Here is a 25,661-nt window from a genome sequence, read left to right as displayed (position 1 = left end):
GGTAGATGATGTGACTCATCAGGCCTGCGAAGACGTCATGAGATACGTGTATATTTGGACATTTGCGAGTGCCGCACAAAATTCTAACGTGGATTATAAACATAACTTTTGGCAGCAGTATTATCCTCGTTCAAAAACAATCGTTCCTTAATATCACTGTGTATTTACGCGAAAAAGATATAACAGGCTATTTTCTTATGTTAAAAAACATTGTTCGGATTGTTATTCTGATCGATTATAATAGTATTTACGGTCAGCATTCTCACAAAATACCTGTTACTTTCATATAATTGAGGCTTTAAAAAAATCATGAAGTATCAAGGTTCGGTCACGTGATCGAAAAAGCTCTGCTACTGGCTGCAGTTCTCGTGACGTCAGACTAGGAGTAAAACCAAGCTATACGTATATTACAGGAGTGTTAAATGAAGTTAAGAGGTTTTTACTTATTTTTTCTCCATACAGTTTAGCTATTTAGTTATAGGAGACGCAGTCAAACTTTTAAATAACAATAGAAGGAATTTTGTGAACGCTGATAGTGGAAACCTTGCGAAAGTTGATGAGTTTATGCTCCAGGCGTTAAGAGCGGCGATATGTGCAACGGTGGAAATTCTTTTCCCTGCTCCTTGCAATATCATTAACCTCCCTCAAAACTAAGGAATGTTAGAACTTTTGCAAATGAGTTTGTATATTATAACAGGATTGTAGACTACCAGTCATACGATCCAAAGCACAGTAAAATTATTCTTGGCAAATTTTTGGTGCTGATTTCTTCTATAAAAGAACCTAGGTAGACACACGCATTCTAGCAGGCGCTCGCTGGCGTAACGAATAGTGTATCTGCCTGCGGTTGAAAAAGTCGCGTGTTCGAACCCAGGAACTTTTAAAAATTTTACACGAAATACGAAAACAGCACTAGTGACAACTGATTGTAGCAGTTGTTTCGATGGTGGAATGTGTTGTATACAGCTTCACATTAATATTAATCTGAGAAGTGGGCAATAATGGATAAATGCATTTACTCATTCACTTTTTTGGAAAGCATTTCTAGTAGTGTATATATACGCCCACAGTACAACGACGTGTAAAACTATGAGGTTTTCTATTCGGAGAGAAATAAAGCAAGCTGCAAGCAAGATGCAGGTGTAACAAACGTAAGGGCTGTGTTGTTTGTGCGTCTAAACTAACGTCACTGTCTGAAGCAGACTTTTTCTTTATGCAAAATGACGAAAGTTTAAAAGTTTAAACCATAAGGATCCTAACTGTACAGCACGAAGACAGATCGTTCTAATAAAGTAAAAAAAAATTTGGTCTCATTTATTACAAAATATCTTTTTGAACGCGACTTGGGTGAACGATTGCAAATGTAAGCCCAAGTAAACAGCGAGGAATACGCAGTAATACTGTTTCTGAACGGTGTAGTAAAGTTTCGTACATCTGAATATGAGAGGATTGTCGAGTCTGATTTGAAATAGCGACCTATGGATATGATCTTATAAAATTCTTCAGTTCAGTGCTCTACCACCTGAGCCACCAAATTACGAGCCTGATATAAGGTACGACAATTTTCACTGAGTTTTATTTTGTTGAATGACGCTGTCCTCACTTGCAATAGTGGTCCCATCGGATTAGAGAAGGATGGGGAATGAAGTCGGCCGTGCCCTTTCGAAGGAATCATACCGGCATTTGCCAGAAACGATTTAGGGAAATCACGGAAAACCTAAATCAGGATGGCCGGACGCGGGTTTGTACCGTCGTCCTCTCCAATGCGAGTCCAGTGTGCCAACCACTGCGCAACCTCTCGGTGTGTAACAGTGGGAAACCATATGTCGGAGGTTTGTTGTTTTTGCGCCCCAAAACAAAAACAATGTAGGGCCATACGCGCCCGTGTCAAAACTATAAATCACGAAGACAGGAGTTGATTGACTACACGGCAATCCCAATCAACAGAAGACAGCTAAAAATAGGGACGTGGAGAAAATTCTATAAAATCCGCCATAGGGAAACGGAGGTCCAGAACTAAACATTCAATGGCCTTCGACTTTTGCTACGACGGATAAAAAAGCAAAACGCGGTCGACAGCCTGTGCGTCGTTCGCTGTAACGGCTGATAACTCAGACGGCAAACACAAACGGGAACGAATGCGGTTTTTAAAAAAGGGCATTCCATCAGGAAATGGCGGACAGTTAAAAGTTAGGTAGAATGTGCGCAAAGTGGTGGAGCACAATTTAACAAATGGCGATGGCTGAGTGCCCAATACACAACCTAACTAAAATGACGCCGGCCGCGGTGGTCTAGCGGTTCTAGGCGCTCAGTCCGGAACCGCGCGGCTGCTACGGTCGCAGGTTCGAATCCTGCCTCGGGCATGGATGTGTGTGATGTCCTTAGGTTGGTTAGGTTTAAGTAGTTCTAAGTTCTAGGGAACTGATGACCACAGATGTTAAGTCCCATAGTGCTCAGAGCCATTTGAACTAAAATGACATCGCGGCAAGAGGGCCGAGCGGAGGTCGTCCAAGCCGCCAGAAGAGGCTTAATAATCCGGAGCTTGTTGCCATGAACGGAGGACCATCGTTCTTGATGCCAAAGTGACACCACCTGCTGGCAGACGGCGACACAGAGATCATCTGAGGGAATGTAAGAACTGGCGGGCTGAGGTACGAGGACTGCAGCCTTGGCAGCAGCCTCGTTTCCTGTCGGACCGCCGTGACTAGGAACCCACATGAACATCAGTGGCTCCATCAGGAGTGAGTGACAGCTTTCCTGGACCAGTTGCACTAAGGGATGGACGGTGTACACCACACAGAGGCTTTGAAGGGCGCTGAAAGAGCCTGAGCAGATGACACAATTGAAAAACCTATGTCGCCGGATGTACTGCGTGGCCTGGTACACGGCGAAGAGCTCTGCTGTAAATACTGTGCAGTGTGCCGGAAGTCTATAACGAAAAACGTCGGCGCCAATGTCGAAGGCCCACACGACACCACGGTCAGTCGAACACCCGTCAGTGTAAACAGTTACTATCGCGAAGCTCCATGCGAATGCCATGAAAATGAAGGTGATAGAGTGAAGCTGGAGTGATGTCCTTAGGGAGCGAATGAAGGCCAAGACGAACACGACCCGCCGCAATAAGCTGAGGTGGTGAAGGGTTCACACCCTCTGGGAAAGTTGCAGGTAGCGTGAAGTTAAGCTGCTAGAGTAAGAGCCAAAAGCGAACTCCAGGAGGTAACAGAGCAGAGGAACACGCCCCACACTGACGACCAAAGGAGATACCGAAGAAAAAGACATAGGATGGATGGCCACGCATGACAAACGGCACGCATATCTGCTGAGGAGAAAGTCACGGCGGTAGGACAGCTGTAGTTCGGCAGATTCTGCATACACACACTCATCCGGACAAGAGTGAAAGGCGTCAATGGCCAAACGGATGTCACGATAGTGGATCGTATTGAGACGGCGTAAGAGGGACGGACGGACGTGCAGATCCATAAATGAAACACCCAGTCTAGTTTCGAACGGACAAGGGATCAGTACAAGCGGAGGAGGGTGTTCCGATCTTCACCCCAGGACGTTTCATTGAGGACACGTAGGGCACTGAGGGACCGCATACAGTGGACTGCCAGGTAAGACGAGTGGGAGAACCAAGAAAGTTTCATATCGAGCATGAGCCCCAGGAATTACGTGGTTTCAGTGAACGGAAAGACGGTGGACGAAACCAGTTGCACAACAAGATATTCATACAAATGGTTTCTCCAGTAGAAAAACGAAAGCCATTGTAAATATTCCATGTGTAAAGACCATCGAGACATCACTGAAGACGCCGCTCAATGAGAAGTCCGTGGAGAACTGCAGTAGATGGCAAAATTGTCAATAAAAAGGGAGCCGGAGATTGCGACAGCAAAGAGGACGACATTCAGGACGAAACCCTGAGACACTTTTCCTGGATAAAGGTGTCTGACAAGGCAGAACACACACGTACCTTGAAAACTCGGTCTTCTAAAAATGCCTGAAGGAGACAGGGCAGGCGGCCATGGAAGGTCCACGTGTAGAGACTACTGAGAATACCAGTACCCCAGCAGGTGTCGTAGGCTTTCTCCAAATCGAAAAATACAGCCACGGTCTGGGATTTCCGCAGAAAACCATTCATGACACGGGTAGAAAAGTGACGAGATGGTCAACAACAGAATGGCGCGCTCGAATTTCACACTGGGCAGTGGGTAGTAAATCATGAGACTGGAGCCACTATCAGGGCGCTGATGACCGTGATGTCGAGCGCCCCATCAACCCAACTAATCATCATCATCATCATCTGGAGTCACTATACCAGCCAGGCATGAATCGTACGTTCCATCACCTTGCAAACACAGCTGTTGAGAGAAATTGAGTGGTAGCTACCTTACCGGGCGTAGGTAAGGATATGACGCTGACTTCACGCCAGCGTTTGACAAACGCGCCCTCCACCCGGAGAGCGGTTGTACGTATTAAACAGAATGTGCATGCCCGCAAGAGAGAGGTGCTGCAACATTTGAATGTGAACAGGGTCTGGGCCAGAAGACCGGGATGAAGTGACAGCGTGATCTAGCTCCCTCATAGTAAAGACAACATCGTAGCACTAGAGATTCCGAGAAGAGAAGGGTATCGCTCGAGCCTTCTCTGCTCGTTTCCCATGGAGGAAGGTAACGTGACAGTGGGGAGCTCGAAATCTCCGCAAAATGGTGGCCCAAGGTGTTGAAGATAGCAATAAGGTTCACTGTAACATCGTCTGCTACTATCAGGCCGGAAATTGGGGAATGGATCTCGGTCCCAGAAAGCTGCCGGATGTTGGCCCACACAACAGAAGAGGGAGTGGAACTGTTAAAAGAACAAGTGAATGAAATCCAGCTAACTTTTTTTGCTATCCCAAAGAAAGCGAAGACACTGCACGCATCTGTTTATAATGAATGCAGTTTGCCATCCTAGGATGACAGTTACAAATGCGGAGAGCACGTCTCCGTGTGAACTGCGTCGCGGCATGTCTCAGTCCACCAAGAGACAGGGACACGATGTGGTAAAGAGGAAGTGCGAGGAACATTCTGTGGCGCTAAGGATAGCGCTAGTAAGATATTCCACCAGTTCATCACAATTGGGGAAATGTTGTTCGTCGAAAGTCGCCAGGGAGGAGTAAAGCCTCTAGTCGACTTGACTAAGCTATCATTTGGGTGTGAACGCAGGTGGGGTAGGAGTCAGCAGACAGATAACACACGGGAAATTGTCGCTCGAGTATGTGTCAGACGGGAAATTTCAAGTGAGGAAGGAAAGGCGGACTGCAACAGCTTGAAGACGGGTAGTCAGGGAGATGGGTTGACTATGAATTTCATCCAGTATGAGCAGCATGACTCCATGAGAGAGAATGCCGACCTCGAGGGGAGGTCAAAAAGGACTGGGAAGAAATGCGAAAAAAAAAGTGGTTGTGAGGATGCCATTTGGTTTCCTGAAGGCAGAGAACAAGTGGACGCTGCGATTCTAAAAGCAGCTGTATATCCTCTTTGTTGGATCGAAGGCCGCAAACGTTCAATTGGAGGAGAGTCATGAGGAGGAAAAATGAAGGCATCTCACCTCGGCGGCGGCCTTGTACCAGCATGCGAAGACTCGCTGCTACAGGGCACAGAGGCAGGAGGATCCTGTTCCGTGAAGTGAAGTCCACAGAAGTGACTGCTTTCCTCTACTGTCGGCAGAATAACGGTTGGCTGTGCACACTGGTGACACGGAGGCCGGTCGGACGAGAGTATCACGTGGCGACACCGTCGAAGAGGATGTTAGAGTCGGCGAAGGAGAAAACGGTTTGCCTTCTTCGAGAAGGCAGAAGAAGAATCAGATGTTGCTTGGCTGAAGGGACGCAGGAAGTCTTCACTGGAGTATTCCTTCTGTCCTTTCCGGTCAGCCTGTCGTGTAGCTGGTGACTTTGCCCCGTGAGGCGAGAGTTTGAGGGCTTGGCTATACAGCTGGAAGAGGAGACGGCGATGCAAATGTGACACTGGGCGATATCATAACCTCAGAGCTGAATTTGAGGTCGCATATCTGCGTGGCCATGCCCGTCATGGAGCGAAATCCAGCAAGAACAGTACTGAAAGTGCCAGATATTAGAATGCAGGGTTTGCAACTAACCAATAACTTGTGAGCGACTGGGTAAGGTATTTCTTCCTTTACCAGGATCTCCTGGACAGCCTTCTCATCCAGATATACGGGACAATCTCCTGGACAGCCCGCTCATGGAGATATGTGGGACGATCTGGAGAGGCGGCAACATGGTCACCATTGAAGCGGGGAGGAGGAGGTGGATAATCGCACTCGTGCGCTTCCTTACCACAGGTTACACATTGGGCTGGGTATTGACAAGAAGTCTAATGTGCTTGAAATCATGACACTTATAGCAGCGCAGTGGGTTCGGAATGTACGCTTGGACTGTGATAATTTCATAACCTGCTTTGATCTTGGACAGAAGCACCACTTTATGAAAGGTGAGAGAGAGAGAGAGAGAGAGAGAGAGAGAGAGAGAGAGAGAGAGAGAGAGAGAGAGAGAGTGTGCGCGCATGGGCACTAAGGAGGCATCTACCTTTTTCATCAATTGATGGACGGCAATGACACACTGGTCAGAGAGGTACTTTTGGATTTCGGCCTCAGACCATCGAGCAGCGTGGTGTAAACACCACCACAGTAAGAATTCAGAGTCCTAGGGGCCTCGACACGAACAGGACAGCCGTGGAAAGGCGAAGTGGCGAACAGTTGTGCTCGCGAATCAGTAGTAGTCTCCAAAAGCAAAGTTCCATTGCGTAAACGAGAGCAGGATTTCACAGGGGCGGCAATTGCATCCATCAACACCTTTCTGACTGAGATACAGATTTACGGTTGCAAAGGACTGACAGTCCTCAGTACGTGAAATCACGAGGAACCTTGGTGCGGCTGGGAAGGTATTTAAATAGGTAGTTTCGTTCCGTTTATATTGGTAGACGTGGTCTACAAAGAGGATGATCGGCTGATTGCGAGAAAATCCCCCATGATTGCCAGCGCCTCCGATGGCGCGCTCCTTCCAACTGGGGGCCCTGTTCACAAAGGGGGTGCACCCGCCCTAGGTGATTGGCCCCTCTGCCAGGTGATCTGAGGTGTGAACAATCAGCAATTTGGGAAGGTAGCAGCTCAGGCAACCATACTTTCCTGGGCCTGGCCTGTACCAGGGGGTACGTGAGACCCCTACCAGTCGACATATGGCTGGAAATTATGCTTCACCCGGTCACCTGTTACGCGTCAGACGCGTGGGCCGGACTTAAGGGAGCGCACAGGGAGGAAGAAGGAAGAGGTTCCTCAAACGCCGAAGCGGAGGAAGGATAGGGGAAGGGAACGAAAAAAAGAACGAACGAAAGGCAGTGGAGAAACTGTTCTGGTATCAGTGACTGAATATGCAGAACACATTCCCAATAACATCCCAGACATGTTTCCTAAGGAAGGGGAAAACAGCAAGAGGATAGACATGCAGCACGGAAGGGAAAAGATGTTGCAAATGTAGCCAAGCAGGAACCCGCGAAAGAGCGGTGAGCCCTCTTGGGGAAATATCTCGGAGGTAAATTAACTTCACAATGCAACATATTTTTAATTTAGTGAACTCGAGCGTCTACAATTTGCCTGTACAGTCTAATCACATTTTACGCATGTTCTCATTCTCTGGAACACTCTAAAACAATATTTCACCAGTTATTATAGACGTATTTGTTCAACGTGGTCCTATACATTTGTAAACCAATTTCCGAAACGTAAGTTCCAAAACAACACACCACTGTGAATTAGCATTACAGACCGGAGTATATGCATCATAAAAAAATTAAAATATGCATGAAAATGTGCATGGAAAATGCTTAAAAACTGCCTGAAAAGTGTCGAAATATGCAAGATCAAATAATAAAAAAACATGGTAGTTACTGCGTGCATTATATCTCGAACTTCTGCGTGTCAGTCACGAGGAGAGTGCCGGCCACGCGAAAAATCGGTACATTTAAAACGCTAATACCATCTTCTGAATACTTTCTGGTACAGGTTAGGAAGGGGCCTTTCTGAGATTATTTTCTAAAAATTTGCAAAATGGGGACGAACACTGTGTTTCATGTTCCTTCTTTGCTATTGTTGTCGGTAACAAGTGGAAGCGATGCGAGTGAGTCGTAGCGGAACAATCGATATGTTGGACCGACATACAGAGATCACATGCAAAGGGGCACGCTCAAAAATTCGGTAATATGTTATTTAAAAAAACATACAATCACGAATTTTTTGAACAGCATTAACTTTTAATTAATACAACTGGACCAAAGCGTCATTTACAATTTATTTTAAATTTTTTCTACTACTGTAAACATAAATGACCAAGTACTGTTCCAAATGTTCGGTGGTAAGATTGAGTCTTCGATCACTCAAAACATTTTTATAAGCAGCAAAGGACCTTGCTACATAAACTGAAGTAGCTGGGCAGTATTTGAATTTGGGTGCTATGTTGGCACTTAGTGTTTCTGGTAAAAGTTCACCCGTCCCGTTTATAAAACTATCCATTTGGCAGAAAGGTTCAAAGCCTGGTTTATTGTTTCAAATATTTTCAAACTTTTCTTTAAGTTTTCTTGGCAACGAGGAGTTTACTAAAACAATTTTATTCATTAACTGAATAGATTAATTCAACGCCAAATCTTGAGTTTCAAGCTTTTTAATACTTGCAGGTATATGGGAAAAATGAGAGCTGATCACAACAGTCTCTCTCGTAATACCGGAATCAGTAAAAGCTTCCATGCGGTGGCAAACTGCCAAAGCTTCTGCACCATCGAAGTCGTTTACTACCCTTCTAATGGTCGCGAAATGTTCATTGGAAAAAAAAAAAAAAAAACTGCTTTGACCCACGTACCCCAACGAGTTACCACTTGTTCGGGAGGTAAAGGCACATTTGGTAGTTTTTCTTTGTAGGTTTAATGAGAGCAGGAGTCTTTAGAAACACTTTCTTTGTGGATGAAACCAGATTATTGACATTCACAAACGTGGAACTTCTTCAGCAAAGCGATGCACTCCGTGAATCAAATTTCGATAAAATACGCGGAGGGCGTTTCCTTCTTTGATCATATAGGGAGCGGCATCTGAAATAAACACAAACGCCCTTTCATGCAGAAGATTCTGGAAATATTTTTCTAACACCTTCATTCACAAATCGGGCCATCGTAGAATGATTTACTTCTTTGCAGGCCGCTAAATAGGAAAGAGGAGTCTCTTCCTTTAAAGCGCAGTGTAACTGCCACAAGTGTCTATAGTTTCTTCAGGTGAAATCCACATAATGCTATCCTTGAATGCATTGCGTATTTCTTCCAGAACACTTACGTAAATTGTCGGTATGTTATTTTTACGCATTGTTGATTCATCTGGTATATTTTAATTTAAACAATATTTGTGCAGGAAGCCTTTGAGCTCCATGTTAAACAGACCTTTTTTGTTACCTTTGGACAAATCTTTGCTGCTGCAACTTGCTGTTGTCGTCGTGGTCCTTTCCTCTGCATTCCTGCGATATGAAGACTTGTCTTGATATGCTGGCCTATTTGAAACACTCTTTGCACGAAACATTTTTCTCGCAAACTCGACAGTATAAAAAAATTCCGTCGTATGTAAATGTTGTAGGATGATCAGCTATCCACGAAACGTAGTTTCTTTATTCGGGCGACATGGCGCACAACACGTTACACACGACAGCGGTGAACACGTTAACTGTGAACAAGTAATAGAAAGATAAACTGAAACAATGGACGTGCGACTAAAAGCTAATTTAGTTGTTGCCGTCGCGTACGGTATGACATCGCTTCAGATTAACCGGGGGCGCGGGTGCAGTAGCATTGACTCTTGTCTACCTTTTCCTGTTCCTCATCTGTAAAGATTTCGCTAGGCAGTGGCCTCTCGATCAGCGATTGAACGCAGTTCTAGGTCGCGGTCAATCTGTGAGACATCAGAACCAGATCGGGCTAACTAAAATATTGTAAACATGGAGCGAAAATATGCATCTCCGCTAGTTCCTAGTTAAAATATGTAATAACCGGTGAAAAGGAGCCAAAGATGCAAATGCATGTAATCCGGTGCCTATTTTACGACAGTAGGAGCAGCGAGCTAGTCAGTGACGTCATAGGTATACAAGACCTGAATGGAGCATTTTAGCGAGCTTTCAAATTACTTGAATTTCTTTTCGGTTTTTATACAAGAGTACTAAAATTACAGAAGAAAAAAAACTATATTAGGAGCCTAAAATGACAGACCTTGTCTGCTTGTGTCTGTATATGTGTGGATGGATATGTGTGTGTGTGTGTGTGTGTGTGTGTGTGTGTGTGTGTGTGTGTGTGTGTGCGAGTGTATACCCGTCCTTTTTTCCCCATAAGGTAAGTCTTTCCGCTCCCGGGACTGGAATGACTCCTTACCCTCTCCCTTAAAACCCACATCCTTTCGTCTTTCCCTCTCCTTCCCTCTTTCCTGATGAGGCAATAGTTTGTTGCGAAAGCTTGAATTTTGTGTGTATGTTTGTGTTCGTTTGTGTGTCTGTCGACCTGCCAGCACTTTCATTTGGTAAGTCACATCATCTTTGTTTTTAGGTATATTTTTCCTTCAGGGAATGTTTCCTTCTATTATAACCATATATATATATATATATATATATATATATATATATATATATATATGTTGCTTGTTGTTGTGGTCTTCAGTCCTGAGACTGGTTTGATGCAGCTCTCAATGCTACTCTATCCTGTGCAAGCTTCTTCATCTCCCAGTATCTACTGCAACCTACATCCTTCTGAATCTGCCTAGTGTATTCATCTCTTGGTCTCCCTCTACGATTTTTACCCTCCACACTGCCCTCCAACGCTAAATTTGTGATCCCTTGATGCCTCAAAACATGTCCCACCAACCGATCCCTTCTTCTAGTCAAGTTGTGCCACAAACTTCTCTTCTCCCCAATCCTATTCAATACTTCCTCATTAGTTACGTGATCTACACACCTTATCTTCAGCATTCTTCTGTAGCACCACATTTCGAAAGCTTCTATTCTTTTCTTGTCCAAACTAGTTATCATCCATGTTTCACTTCCATACATGGCTACACTCCAAAAAATACTTTCAGAAACGACTTCCTGACACTTAAATCTATACTCGATGTTAACAAATTTCTCTTCTTCAGAAACGCTTTCCTTGCCATTGCCAGTCTACATTTTATATCCTCTCTACTTCGACCATCATCGGTTATTTTACTCCCTAAATAGCAAAACTCCTTTACTACTTTAAGTCTCTCATTTGCTAATCTAATTCCCTCAGCATCACCCGACTTAATTTGACTACATTCCATTATCCTCGTTTTGCTTTTGTTGATGTTCATCTTATATCCTCCTTTCAAGACACTGTCCATTCCGTTCAACTGCTCTTCCAAGTCCTTTGCTGTCTCTGACAGAATTACAATGTCATCGGCGAACCTCAAAGTTTTTACTTCTTCTCCATGAATTTTAATACCTACTCCGAATTTTTCTTTTGTTTCCTTTACTGCTTGCTCAATATACAGATTGAATAACATCGGGGAGAGGCTACAACCCTGCCTTACTCCTTTCCCAACCACTGCTTCCCTTTCATGCCCCTCGACTCTTATAACTGCCATCTGGTTTCTGTACAAACTGTAAATAGCCTTTCGCTCCCTGTATTTTACCCCTGCCACCTTCAGAATTTGAAAGAGAGTATTCCAGTCAACATTGTCAAAAGCTTTCTCTAAGTCTACAAATGCTAGAAACGTAGGTTTGCCTTTTCTTAATCTTTCTTCTAAGATAAGTCGTAAGGTCAGTATTGCCTCACGTGTTCCAACATTTCTACGGAATCCAAACTGATCTTCCCCGATGTCGGCTTCTACCAGTTTTTCCATTCGTCTGTAAAGAATTGGCGTTAGTATTTTGCAGCTGTGACTTATTAAACTGATAGTTCGGTAATTTTCACATCTGTCAACACCTGCTTACTTTGGGATTGGAATTATTATATTCTTCTTGAAGTCTGAGGGTATTTCGCCTGTCTCATACATCGTGCTCACCAGATGGTAGAGTTTTGTCATGACTGGCTCTCCCGAGGCCATCAGTAGTTCAAATGGAATGTTGTCTACTCCCGGGGCCTTGTTTCGACTCAGGTCTTTCAGTGCTCTGTCAAACTCTTCACGCAGTATCTTATCTCCCATTTCGTCTTCGTCTACATCCTCTTCCATTTCCATAATATTGTCCTCAAGTACATCGCCCTTGTATAGACCCTCTATATACTCCTTCCACCTTTCTGCCTTCCCTTCTTTGCTTAGAACTGGGTTGCCATCTGAGCTCTTGATATTCATACAAGTGGTTCTCTTCTCTCCAAAGGTCTCTTTAATTTTCCTGTAGGCAGTATCTATCTTACCCCTAGTTAGACAAGCCTCTACATCCTTACATTTGTCCTCTAGCCATCCCTGCTTAGCCATTTTGCACTTCCTGTCGATATCATTTTTGAGACGTCTGTATTTCTTTTTGCCTGCTTCATTTACTGCATTTTTGTATTTTCTCCTTTCATCAATTAAATTCAATATTTCTTCTGTTACCCAAGGATTTCTATTAGCCCTCGTCTTTTTACCTGCTTGATCATCTGCTGCCTTCACTACTTCATCCCTCAGAGCTACCCATTCTTCTTCTACTGTATTTCTTTCCCCCATTCCTGTCAATTGTTCCCTTATGCTCTCCCTGAAACTCTGTACAACCTCTTGTTTAATCAGTTTATCCAGGTCCCATCTCCTTAAATTCCCACCTTTTTGCAGTTTCTTCAGTTTCAATCTGCAGTTCATAACCAATAGACTGTGGTCAGAATCCACATCTGCCCCTGGAAATGTCTTACAATTTAAAACCTGGTTCCTAAATCTCTGTCTTACCATTATATAATCTATCTGATACCTACTAGTATCTCCAGGATTCTTCCAGGTATACAACCTTCTTTTATTATTCTTGAACCAAGTGTTGGCTATGATTAAGTTATGCTCTGTGCAAAATTCTACAAGGCGGTTTCCCCTTTCATTCCTTCCCCCCAATCCATGTTCACCTACTATGTTTCCTTCTCTCCCTTTTCCTACTGACGAATTCCAGTCACCCATGACTATTAAATTTTCGTCTCCTTTCACTACCTGAATAATTTCTTTTATCTCGTCATACATTTCATCTATTTCTTCATCATCTGCAGAGGTAGTTGGCATATAAACTTGTACTAGTGTAGTAGGCATGGGCTTTGTGTCTATCTTGGCCACAATAATGCGTTCACTATGCTGTTTGTAGTAGCTAACCCGCACTCCTATTTTTTTATTCATTATTAAACCTACTCCTGCATTACCCCTATTTGATTTTGTATTTATAACCCTGTAATATATTATATATAATTTTCATTTTTGCCATGTGCACAGACTCTTAAAAGATGGCACTTCATGCCAAACTGAAGTTTCTGTGTACACGATGAATGTGTCATCCAAGTTGACATTGGTATGGACAGTTTTAGATATGCAGCATTGCACTTGTGTAAAGGGGTCTTCAAGGTTAAAATGGCAAAAACACTGAGAAAATTTCATTTCATTCCACTTTGCAGATATGAAAAGCTGTGTAATGAAGGGTCTTTCTCATACACTGACATTGTTACCAAAACACTGGAGGTTTTCTTTTGTTACACAAACCACATTCTTGAGCTTAATAGCCTCCTAATCTTCAAGGGAACTTGCAGTGTTTACAGAGTAACAGATTCTGAAAAAAAAAACAATATCAGCAAGGTTAATTTGAAGTTAGCTATTTAATGTTAAGATGAACATTGCATCAATAAAAATGCAGCTCATAGTGAATGCTGTTCTCGGGCACACAGTGAGTAAGTTGCTGTTCGTAACCAGCTGGAAATGTGAAATCTGTCAAGCAAGTGGAAGCTGCTCTGAATGGGTGTGTTAGGCAGAATGCTGAGAAATGTGCTAGAGATATCAAAGGTATTGCAGGTACTATCCTCTCAAACAGTATAGTGCGAGTATGTTGTCATTGGTGGTTGCATGCGTCCATTACAGAGGAGGCAGGGACCAGGGAGAACTCAAAAGTATTACACCCATAACTCTTACCAACCAGTTGGATGTTCTGTCTTCCACTGAAACTGAACTTGCAGCCAGAATGCACAATTGATCTGTTGAGAAACATTCTGTGCTCTGTGTCAAGGGGAGGCAAATTCAAAAGTATTGGGATGTGTTAATCATCAGCAGTTCAGAAGTACTGCAAATAATTTTACCCTTTAGATAAATAACAGCAAGAGATGGGAGGGATCACCATGTGCTTTCTGTGTGTGTATCTGCAGGCCTCATTTAACATATTGAAGAGGCTATTCTGGAATTCATTTGGGGAAAGAAGGTGCTTCCAAATGCAGAATGTGGTGCATGTTGGAATGAATGATGTCACTGGGGACCTGAGGTTATACTTTGACCATTTCAGCAACTGGCAGAGAGGCTTTAAAGATCAGTGTTGCTCATGGAGTTTCAGCAAAGAGGATTGAGAAGAGCAGTTTCACTCATAGGGTTTCAAAGAAGTTGACAATGCGTCACATTGTACCCAGAACTGCTCAGGGACCTTTGGTTCTGAGCTTAGTAGGCTTCAACCAAACACTTCCAAGGCTCCATGACAAGTTGAGCAAGAACCTCCTGCACAACCGCCATAGGGTCGAGAATTTTAGGGTCCCCCACTAAGTGGGTCAGAGATGCACTACGTGCTGGAGGCTACTACCTAGGTGGCTGGCTGTGTGTGGAGTGTAGGCAGTGTTTCGTGAGTTAAGAGCCTCACCAATCACTTAGAGCAGATACCTGAAGAGCTTGTCCATGATAGAAATGTTAGTTGCATGTTTCCTGGGTCATAATTGTGACCTTATGCTGTTTGGACTGAGTCTGTTTCACAGTTACAGAACATCTCAGTAGGAAATAAAGCTCTTGAACATTCACATGATTCTTTAAGTTCTGAAAGCTAGGATAATGTCATTACTTTTGTATCAGCCGTATGGTAACTGTGGTTTGATGTGCTGAAGTGTTGGGAAATGTAGTGTTAGTGCATAAAAATGGTACAAAAAATTACTTGTTGACATTTCCTGGAATCTTGCAAAAGTCTTTAAATCAAGTTATTAGATGCTAAATTGGTATGTAACTAAAACATAATGGTATGAAAGACAACCCATTCTACACATTGAATAACAGAATAGATACATTCACAATGTACTAAGCTACTGTGATACCACAGGAAGATAACTAAATTCAAAAATGGAGGAAATGGTAGGCACAAAGGATCAGATATATCAGATGATTTTTCTGAAACTGGTGAATTTGTTGCTGATACAAGTCAATGGATAAAAAGCCGCAACACTTTCCTACCAGACACAGAAAGGCTGCAGCAACTCATGTTATAGAGATCCAAATAAACAAAAAGTAACAAGCACCAAAAGATAACTGTGAACACTCCAAATGAAACTGTGTGTGTGAAATTTGTTGATGCCCAGATGGATATGACATGGATGAATTCACAAAGCATGTTATGCCTGCCTTGCATTTCAGTTTGCTCTCATTATGTGGAACAGTGAACTAAATTTCTGGAATGCCGTGTGTGTGTGTGTGTGTGTGTGTGTGTGTGTGTGTGTGTGTGTGTGTGTGTGTGTGTGTGTGTGTAGGTGTAGGATGAGGCACTATCACACTGATATATAACTCTAAAAGAGGCTTATATTCTATAGATTTTTAACTGTGAAGACTGATTGTAAGTATAATACGTAATGTTACCTAAAAATTGTGTACTTTGTAGTCAAAAACACTAAGTAGTTAGTAAGAAAATCATTGTGATTGTTTTTCTTTCTTTTTAGGATACCAACTTAACATGGCACACAGAGGATCCTGATTTGACAGATTGCTTCCAAAGGACTGTTCTTGTTTGGGTACCTTGTGTTTTTCTCTGGACTTTTTCTGCTTTGGAGACCTACTACCTGTTAAGCAGCAAAACAAGGAATGTTCCATGGAACTGGCTGAATGCAACAAAACTAGTATGTAAACTGTACAAGACAATCATGCAGTTTTGTCATGTGCATATTGCAACGTAATGTACAGTGTAATCTTGTTTTTTTTTAATTTTTTCAGGTCATTACATTAATTTTAGTTGTACTGACAGTCGCAGATCTGGGGAATGCATTTCATCTGATTTCACTGAACGAGGATGTGCATCCAGTAGACATATTCGTTCCTATAATCAAAATTATGACATTTGTAAGTACAAACATAACTGTAATAGTAGTAACAATAGTAATAATTCATGTTCATGCATAGGTTTTAGCAAAGCTGTTGATTTAATGTAGCCTTCATTGATATAGGTAGCTACTGTATTGGTTTGTGCTCTAGTGGCGAAATTTCAGATGTTTTCATGGGACATTCTGAAGTATAACAACAAGACACACAATCCACAACATGAGGAGCTAATATGAGGGACAGGGGTGTAGAATGTACAACTAAATGCTCATTCATTGTGAACTTGAGATTATTGCAGAGGATTATGTAAATGACAGGATAAACATCAGCTGAGAAAGAGCTGAAAGAAAAGAGCTTGGTGGAGTCTTCCAGAGAAATGTTCCAGACAGAGAAACAATGGGAAAAAGTTAACAACCATAAACACCTCTCATTGATAATATACTGTACACTTCAACAGTTTTCTTAGATGATAAAATCTACATACCTAATTTGTCATTCTTCTTAGTGAGAAAAATTGCTTGAGAAAAGAAGCTTCATTCCTGCCCAAATAAATATGACAACATTATTTTATGTGTGACTATTTGCAATGCAAGAACATTACTATAATTTTTTATTTCGGTTAGTGCCATTAGCACTCAGTTCTACAAATGTTGTGCAAGTCAGTTGCTGTGACAGATGAGAACAGCTCACTAATTTTTATTTTTATTTATTTTTTTGCAGTGCCTAGCTGGTGCTCTCCTCTTCTACAACCGTAAAAGAGGCATGCGAACATCGGGATTGCTGTTCCTATTCTGGTTACTCCTTGCAATTTGTGGTGCAGTGCAGTACCGTGCACAGATAGCATTAACTTATGAAAACACTGTAAGTTAAAACACACATCAGAAAAGTGTGTGAGATATGAAAGTTGTTTGCTTATTGCTGAGACACTCTTACATCTGTCATGTATTTGAACTGGCAACTGTGATATGGTAGTTTTAGGCATTTAATAATTGATTAAAGGGAGGAGTGATAAAAGCTTCTATGATCATGGGGTTAGAATGTCACTTTGGAGGTGTTAATTGGACAATTACTGAAGGGGCACTACAGATGCCCTATTGTGAAATCAAATGCAATTGATTTTGTCCATATGTATTTTTTCTAATGACTGATGATACCTGCCAACTGGTTTTTCAGGGATCTTGCAATTACAGTTTTATCTGTGAACCACCATCATGTCTGTTTAAATGAGGAATGGCATATATTAAGAGGGGTAGTCAAAGTTCCATTTATCACTTCAAATGGAACAATAAATTCATTAATTTTCTGCTTGCCTGAAGGTGCATACTTGCAATCCTGGTACATAATGAATGAAACCCCCCATGCTACAGTGCCATAGTATGCTATTAGAGAAACCAAAATAAAATGGTGTAGCTCATTGATAAAGTGTAGCATCGTGCAGTAATTTATTTTCTGAATTCGAAGGGTAACAATGATGCAGGAGTCAGTGTTGAGTCTGTGGAGGTGTCGTATGAAAATGCTTGGGCGGCACGCACACTTTCTATCTGGTCACACATCTCAGTGACAGAGAACCAAGTGGTAGACTATTCCTCTGTGAAGAACCGGTAACTGCAAGAGAAGTGGTGTATGTCCCTGGTGCTTGAAGACTGGTGGAGCATAATCTACATGATAGTGGAAAAATTGAAAATGGGTTGTGGATCTGATTCAGTATTTGCACATCTTGAACATTATAAAAGTTGCAGCTATCTGTGTTCCACTGCTGTTTCCAACAATTCAGAAGCCCACTGAACTAAGGCTGTAATGTAAATGTTGCAGCTGTGTTGGACCAGTCCAACTAACTTCTTTAGGCGTTAATCATTGTGGAAGAGCTGTCATGTTCTGGTACAAGAGAGAGGGAGAAAGGGATTACAGGTCATTCTGCAGTTCCTGGGTGGTTAGGAACAAATGCAGAAGACAAATTTTCCAGTGGTGGCAGTTAATTGTTCGAATCAGTGCCAAAAGTCAACCACAAGGCACCTATAAGAGGCACAGGTTTTGGGATTTGATATAAGGATACTTGTGACAGGAGACTTGAGGAACTCGAGGGTCTGAATAACGCTCTTCTATTGCATTCAGGCTAAACTACTACACTGGAGGGTACTTATAAATATTAAAAAAAGATAGATATTAAAAAAAGATAGATATTAAAAAAAGATAGATAATAAAAAAAGATAGATAATAAAAAAAGATAGATAATAAAAAAAGATAGATAATAAAAAAAGATAGATAATAAAAAAAGATAGATAATAAAAAAAGATAGATAATAAAAAAAGATAGATAATAAAAAAAGATAGATAATAAAAAAAGATAGATAATAAAAAAAGATAGATATTAAAAAAAGATAGATATTATTAAAAAAAGATAGATATTAAAAAAAGCAAACAATTGAACCATTGGCACAACAGAAGTTTGTGTCAGTGTTCGTGGGAGAGAGATGATAGAGGTAGCAGTCAGTAGCAGCTTTGTAAAGTGCAAACACTGGGAGAGAAAATAGACCAAAAATGGAGCTTATCCAAGGCTGGCAATGAGATGAAAAGTAGTTGATGTCCCAGTGATCTTGCTGAGAACTCTTCTGAATATGAAAATCGAGAGTCCCTAAAATGTTGCCGCAATGCTCTGTTTCTCTCTATCTGCTGTCAACCCGTCAATCCCCCAGCACTTTAAAGCATCAGCCAACCTGATGTGGGGCTCTGCACCTCCATACTGCCTCAGGCCAGTCACATTTAGATATTTTTCCTTCCCTTACTCCATTAGTTGGTATGTTCCTGCTTTTTACACTAACTCCAAATTTGGTAGTAATAGCGTTAAGCTGAAAGCAAAAGGTCGCTGCTTTTCCTAATGTAGCCAACAACAACAACAACAACAACAACAACAGTAGTGTTAAATGTTACTTTGCCCTACCATAGCAGTGGAGACATCCGCCTCAGGAGTGGGGACCACTGTTCCAGCAGTTTGACACTATCCCCGTCTGTCTCTAATCTTTAGGAATCTGACACTACTGTTCTCGGGACATAATATCAGGCATGATCCTTAGGGAGAAACTCATTATGAAGGACAACTAAGTAGCTTGGTGTTTTGTGTTACTAGAGGTAAAGTAAGTATAATACTTCCTGAAATGCATTTTTTTTTCATTAATGGGGATAAAATGCATGAGGTAAAATTATTCTTACGTTACTGTTAAACATTCTGAAATCTTAAAAGAATAACTGGGTTACCCTTAGACATGAAGTAAGAGTAAAAATGTAGGTAACTTTATCTGCATGTTATAGGTGACCGTTAGTGATAACAATTTTACTAACAAACATTGTCTATTCCTTCTATTCAGAATTTTAGCTGCTGAAGTGTTGAAAAAAGGTTCAGAAATTTATATTTGTCTTCATAACGTGTCAGTAACAATTGAAATAATCGATAGTTTAAGAAGTTGAAGTATAAGAAAATGATACTACCTGTGCTTGGTTGGTGTCTTCGGCGTAAGCCTGAATCCTAGGTCATACGATAACAATAATGTTTATTTACTACAAATTACAAAACAAACAATTGAATCTATTGAAGTTCAAATAAAATAACAATAATGGGAAAAGGATGAGTTGCTACTCTCCAAGTAGACCAGGTGTTGAGTTGCAGACAGGCACAATGTAGTACTCTGCTAAACATTTAAGCTCTCTGACAAAAAGGTAATTGTCTCAAAACAGAAAACATATGCACACAATCATCGTCATTGTAATAATAATAATAATAATAATAATAATAATAATAATAATAATAATAATAAATCCCGTGGAGGCCCGGGAAAAGAATAGGCCTCCGGTATGTTCTGCCAGTCGTAAAAGGCGACGAAAAGAACAAAACACTAATAGGGCTAACCCCCCTTTTAGTGTGATTACTTGGTTCAGGACAGAACTAAAGAAGCCTCAGACAAATGCCGCCATGGTCGGGGATGACGCTTGAACCCTATGCCCGCCCACAATGGTAACGACACTGCTAGCCAACTGGAAAATGATTTAAATCCAAATAGAGGTGTTTTGCAGGATATGCTTCCTGCAACCACCCTAGAAGGAAAACAAAGACAGAGGATGAGATGGTCAGATGAAGTTAATCGACACCTCATGTTCTATTATTACCAAGCAACAAACCTAGGAACCAACACAACTGGATACAGATCACAAGTATACACGACATTTATTACCAGATACCCGGAATTAAAATTTTTTACAGAACTACGACTTGCTGATCAGATCCGTGTAGTAATAAAAAAATAACAGGATACCCCAGTCAGAATTAGAAAACATCAAACAACAAGTACAACAAATACTGGAACAAAATAATGTGCAATCAGAAGAAGAAGAAAATACACTAATGGACTCAAACATCCCAGAGCAAACAAACAAAGACCAACACGCATCAATTAAACAATCAGAGGAAAACGAAATCTTAAGACAGCCACCAGAACAAACACAAATGGAACACGAAGAGAGACACGTGTTAGATATAGAAGAGAAATTTCAGCTGACATATATAGAATACAAAGACACAAATACAGACATTAGACCATTCTTGCATAGACCGCCAAATAACCCACAAGTCGAAACAACAATAAAAACTATCAACACAATCATACACAACAAAATAAATGAAAATACAACTACGGAAGAGTTACAACTACTGGTTTATATAGGAGCACTCACTACACTAAATATACACATTAGGCAGAGATCAGAACAAACCAACACACAGAAGAAACCCACAAAACCAGCATGGCAACGCAGGCTACAGATCAGAATAGAAAAACTGAGAAAAGACATTGGACAGCTAACACAATTTATAAGAAATGAAATATCAGACAAAAACCGAAAAAGGTTAGGTAAAATCTCACAACAAGAAGCAATAGAGCAATTAGATGAAAAGAAGCAGAAATTACAAGCATTGGCCAAACGACTTAGAAGATACAAAAAAAGTGAAAATAGAAGGAAACAAAACCAAACATTCAGCACAAACCAAAAGAGATTTCACCAAACAATAGATAACACACACATTAAAATAGACAATCCACCAAACATAACAGACATGGAAAACTTCTGGAGCAACATATGGTCAAACCCGGTATAACATAACAGGCATGCACGGTGGATACAAGCAGAAACAGACTCGTACAAGATAATACCACAAATGCCTGAAGTGATAATTTTGCGACATGAAGTCACCCGAGCAATTAATTCTACACACAATTGGAAAGCCCCTGGAAATGATAAAATAGCAAATTACTGGCTAAAGTAGTTCACCTCAACACATTCACATCTCACTAAATTATTTAACAGTTACATTGCAGACCCATACACATTCCCTGATACACTTACACATGGAATAACCTATCTGAAACCTAAAGATCAAGCAGACACAGCAAACCCAGCTAAATATCGCCCCATAACATGCCTACCAACAATCTACAAAATATTAACTTCAGTCATTACACAGAAATTAATGACACATACAACACAGAACAAAATTATAAACGAAGAACAAAAAGGCTGCTGCAAAGGAGCACAAGGATGTAAAGAGCAACTGGTAATAGATACAGAGGTGACATATCAAACTAAAACTAAACAAAGGTCCCTACACTACACATACATTGATTACCAAAAAGCCTTTGACAGTGTACCCCACTCATGGTTACTACAGATATTGGAAATATACAAAGTAGATCCTAAATTGATACAGTTTCTAAACATAGTTATGAAAAACTGGAAAACCACACTTAATATCCAAACAAACTCTAATAATATCACATCACAGCCAATACAGATTAAGCGTGGAATATACCAAGGAGACTCATTAAGTCCTTTCTGGTTCTGTCTTCCTCTGAACCCACTATCCAACATGCTAAATAATACAAATTATGGATATAATATTACTGGAACATACCCACACAAAATCACACATTCGCTATACATGGATGATCTAAAACTACTGGCAGCAACAAATCAACAACTCAACCAATTACTGAAGATAACAGATGTATTCAGCAATGATGTAAATATGGCTTTTGGAACAGACAAATGTAAGAAAAATAGCATAGTCAAGGGAAAACACACAAAACGAGAAGATTACATATTGGATAACCACAGCGACTGCATAGAAGTGATGGAAAAAACAGATGCCTATAAATATCTAGGATACAGACAAAAAATAGGAATAGATAATACAAATATTAAAGAAGAACTAAAAGAAAAATATAGACAAAGACTAACAAAGATACTGAAAACAGAATTGACAGCAAGAAACAAGACAAAAGCTATAAATACTTATGCTATACCAATATTGACCTACTCATTTGGAGAGTAGTGAAATGGAGTAACACAGACCTAGAAGCACTCAATACACTTACACGTTCACAATGCCACAAATATAGAATACATCACATACGTTCAGCAACAGAAAGATTCACATTAAGCAGATAGGAAGGAGGAAGGGGATTCATTGACATAAAAAACCTACATTATGGACAGGTAGACAATTTAAGAAAATTCTTTCTAGAACGAGCAGAAACTAGCAAAATACACAAAGCAATCACTCATATAAATACATCGGCTACACCACTGCAATTTCATAACCACTTCTACAACCCTTTAGATCACATAACATCAACAGATACGAAGAAAGTAAATTGGAAAAAGAAAACACTACATGGCAAGCACCCGTATCATCTAACACAGGCACACATAGATCAAGAGGCATCCAACACATGGCTAAGGAAAGGCAATATATACAGTGAAACGGGAGGATTCATGATTGCAATACGGGATCAAACAATAAACACCAGATATTACAGTAAGCATAAGATCGCAATACCACAACAGATAAATGCAGACTTTGCAAACAACAAATAGAAACAGTAGATCACATCACAAGTGGATGTACAATACTAGCAAATACAGAATACCCCAGAAGACATGACAATGTAGCAAAAATAATACATCAACAGCTTGCCTTACAACAGAAACTTATAAAACAACACGTTCCCACATACAAGTATGCACCACAAAATGTACTGGAGAATGATGAATACAAATTATACTGGAACAGAACCATTATAACAGATAAAACACCACCACATAACAAACCTGACATCATACTCACCAATAAAAAGAAGAAATTAACACAACTAATCGAAAATCCATACCTAATACAACAAATATACAAAAGAAAACAGGAGAAAAATTGAAAAATACATCCAACTGGCTGAGGAAGTCAAGGACATGTGGCATCAGGATAAAGTTGACATTATACCAATTATACTATCAACTACAGGAGTTACACCACACAATATCCTTCAGTACATCAATGCTATACAGCTACATCCAAACTTATATATACAATTACAGAAATCTGTAATTATTGATACATGTTCAATTACCCGAAAGTTCCTAAATGCAATATAACATATACCATACAGTTAAAAGGAAGTGACGCTTGATCAAGGTCCGCGTCACTTTCCATTTTTAACCAGACTTAACGTCTGAGAAAGTAAAGAAATAATAATAATAATAACCACACTACCACTTGCATACACATGGCCACTGTCCCTGGGTGCTGGAGCCAGACTGTGACTGCATTTAATGTGAGTAGTGATATGCTGGGGTTGGATGCTGGTGAAAGAGATGACATGGGGTGGTAGGATGGGCTGCTAGGTGCCAAGGTGGGAGGCTGTGATGATGAACAGGGGGAGAAGGAACAGTGGTGACAGAAGAGAGAAGTAGAGACGAGGAATAGACTTGCAGGTGCATTCGTGGGAAAGAAAATGAGTAGTGCTGGAGTGGGAGGAGGGAAGGGCGAAGGTAGATGGAGGATTGGCGAAGGTTGAGATGCTGGGGTAGGGGGAGGGGGTAAGGGAATGAAGCATACATTATAGGGAAAGTTCCCACTTGCGCATTTCAGTAAAGCTGATGTTGGTAGGAAGAATTCACATGGTGCAGGTGCAGGCTGTAAAGGAGTCATTGAGGTGAGGCACATTGTGTTGGGCAGCTGTTCAGCAAGTGGATGGTCCAGTTTTCTCTTGGCCATAGTTTGACAGTTGGCATTCACGTACACAGACAGCTTTTTAGTTTTCATTTCCATGAGGAAAGTAGCCTAATAGTTGCAACTTAGTTTGTAGGTCACATTACTGCTTTTACACAAAGCCCTGCCTTTGATGGAGCAAGAGACAACTGTGACAGGACTGAAGTAAGTGGGAGTGAGGGCACATGTGACAGGTCTCGCATCTACATCTGTTTTGGGGAGATGAGTCATGAGGCAATGGGTTGGGAGCAGTGGTGGAGTAGGCATGGATAAGGATACTGTGTAGTTCCTGTGGCCAGTGGAATACCACTATAGGAAGTGTGGGGACAAAATTTCTCATTTTGGAGCAGTATGAGAGAGTCTAAATCCTGGTGGAGAATGTAGTGTGTTCTCTTGGGTGGTACTAAGTCAAGAGAGGAGTGCTCCTTTGGGGCTGGACTGTGGGTATGTGAGATATGGTAGGTAATTGGCGAAACAAGGCTTAGGAGACCTGTTTTTAGACGACATTGGGAAGATAATTTGGTCTGTGAAGGCCTCAGTGAAGTTCCTGGCATATTTTAAGAGGTACTGCTCATGATTACAGATCAGGCAACACGTGGCTAGGCAGTATGGAAGGGACTTGCTGGTGTGGAATGGGTGATAGCTCTTCAAGCGGAGGTATTGTTGGTAGGTTTTATGTGGACTTAGGTACTAATATAGCCATCCTTCGGTTGTAGATTGACATAGAGGAAGGTCTTGTTGGGTTTAGGAGGGCCACATGAAGTGAATGGAGGAGAAACTGTTGAGGTTCTGGAAGAATTTGGTTAGGATGTCCTCACCCTCGATCTGGATAATGAATATTATTCAATCTTATACATATGAGGGGTTTATGATTTTGGTTGGCTGGGAAGGATTCTTCCAGATGACCCATCAGGAGGTTGGTATAGGATGGTACCATACGAGTGCCTATTGCTGTACCATAAATTTGTTTGTAGGTGAAGACTTTGAACGAGAAGTAATCGTGAGTGATGATATAGTGGGTCGTGATGACGACAAAGGGGGTTGTAGGTCCTGAGTCAGCCGGGTGTTGGCAAAGGTCATGTTCAATAGCAGCATGAACATTGGGGATATTAGTGTGCTAAAGGAACATGAACTGTGGAAAGTTGGTGGAGAAAGTGGTTGGTGTCTTAGACACAGGAGGATAGGTGGTTATGGGTAATAGGCTGAAGGTGCTGGTCCATGAGAGCAGAGATTCTCTGTGGGGCACAGTAACTGGCCACAATATGGTGTCCTGGATGGTT

The 25,661-nt window shown here is 41.3% G+C and overlaps 1 protein-coding gene across 2 annotated transcripts in view; it reads left to right on the top strand.

The window, feature by feature from the left end:
* Positions 1-25,661, top strand: part of LOC126092471 (multidrug resistance-associated protein 1) — a 362,912-nt gene that overhangs the window by 180,476 nt on the left and 156,775 nt on the right. For both annotated transcript variants that reach the window (XM_049908084.1, XM_049908085.1), the window contains exons 4-6: positions 15,918-16,094; positions 16,189-16,314; positions 17,014-17,154. In XM_049908084.1, coding sequence (XP_049764041.1) covers positions 15,918-16,094; positions 16,189-16,314; positions 17,014-17,154 — 444 coding nt within the window. The remainder of the gene's footprint in view (positions 1-15,917; positions 16,095-16,188; positions 16,315-17,013; positions 17,155-25,661) is intronic.

The sequence above is a fragment of the Schistocerca cancellata genome, chromosome 7, assembly GCF_023864275.1.
Source record: "Schistocerca cancellata isolate TAMUIC-IGC-003103 chromosome 7, iqSchCanc2.1, whole genome shotgun sequence".
Classification (NCBI taxonomy): Eukaryota; Metazoa; Arthropoda; class Insecta; order Orthoptera; family Acrididae; genus Schistocerca; species Schistocerca cancellata.
Note: the sequence above shows the minus strand (reverse complement) of the source record. Positions and strands in the feature narration are given on the sequence as shown.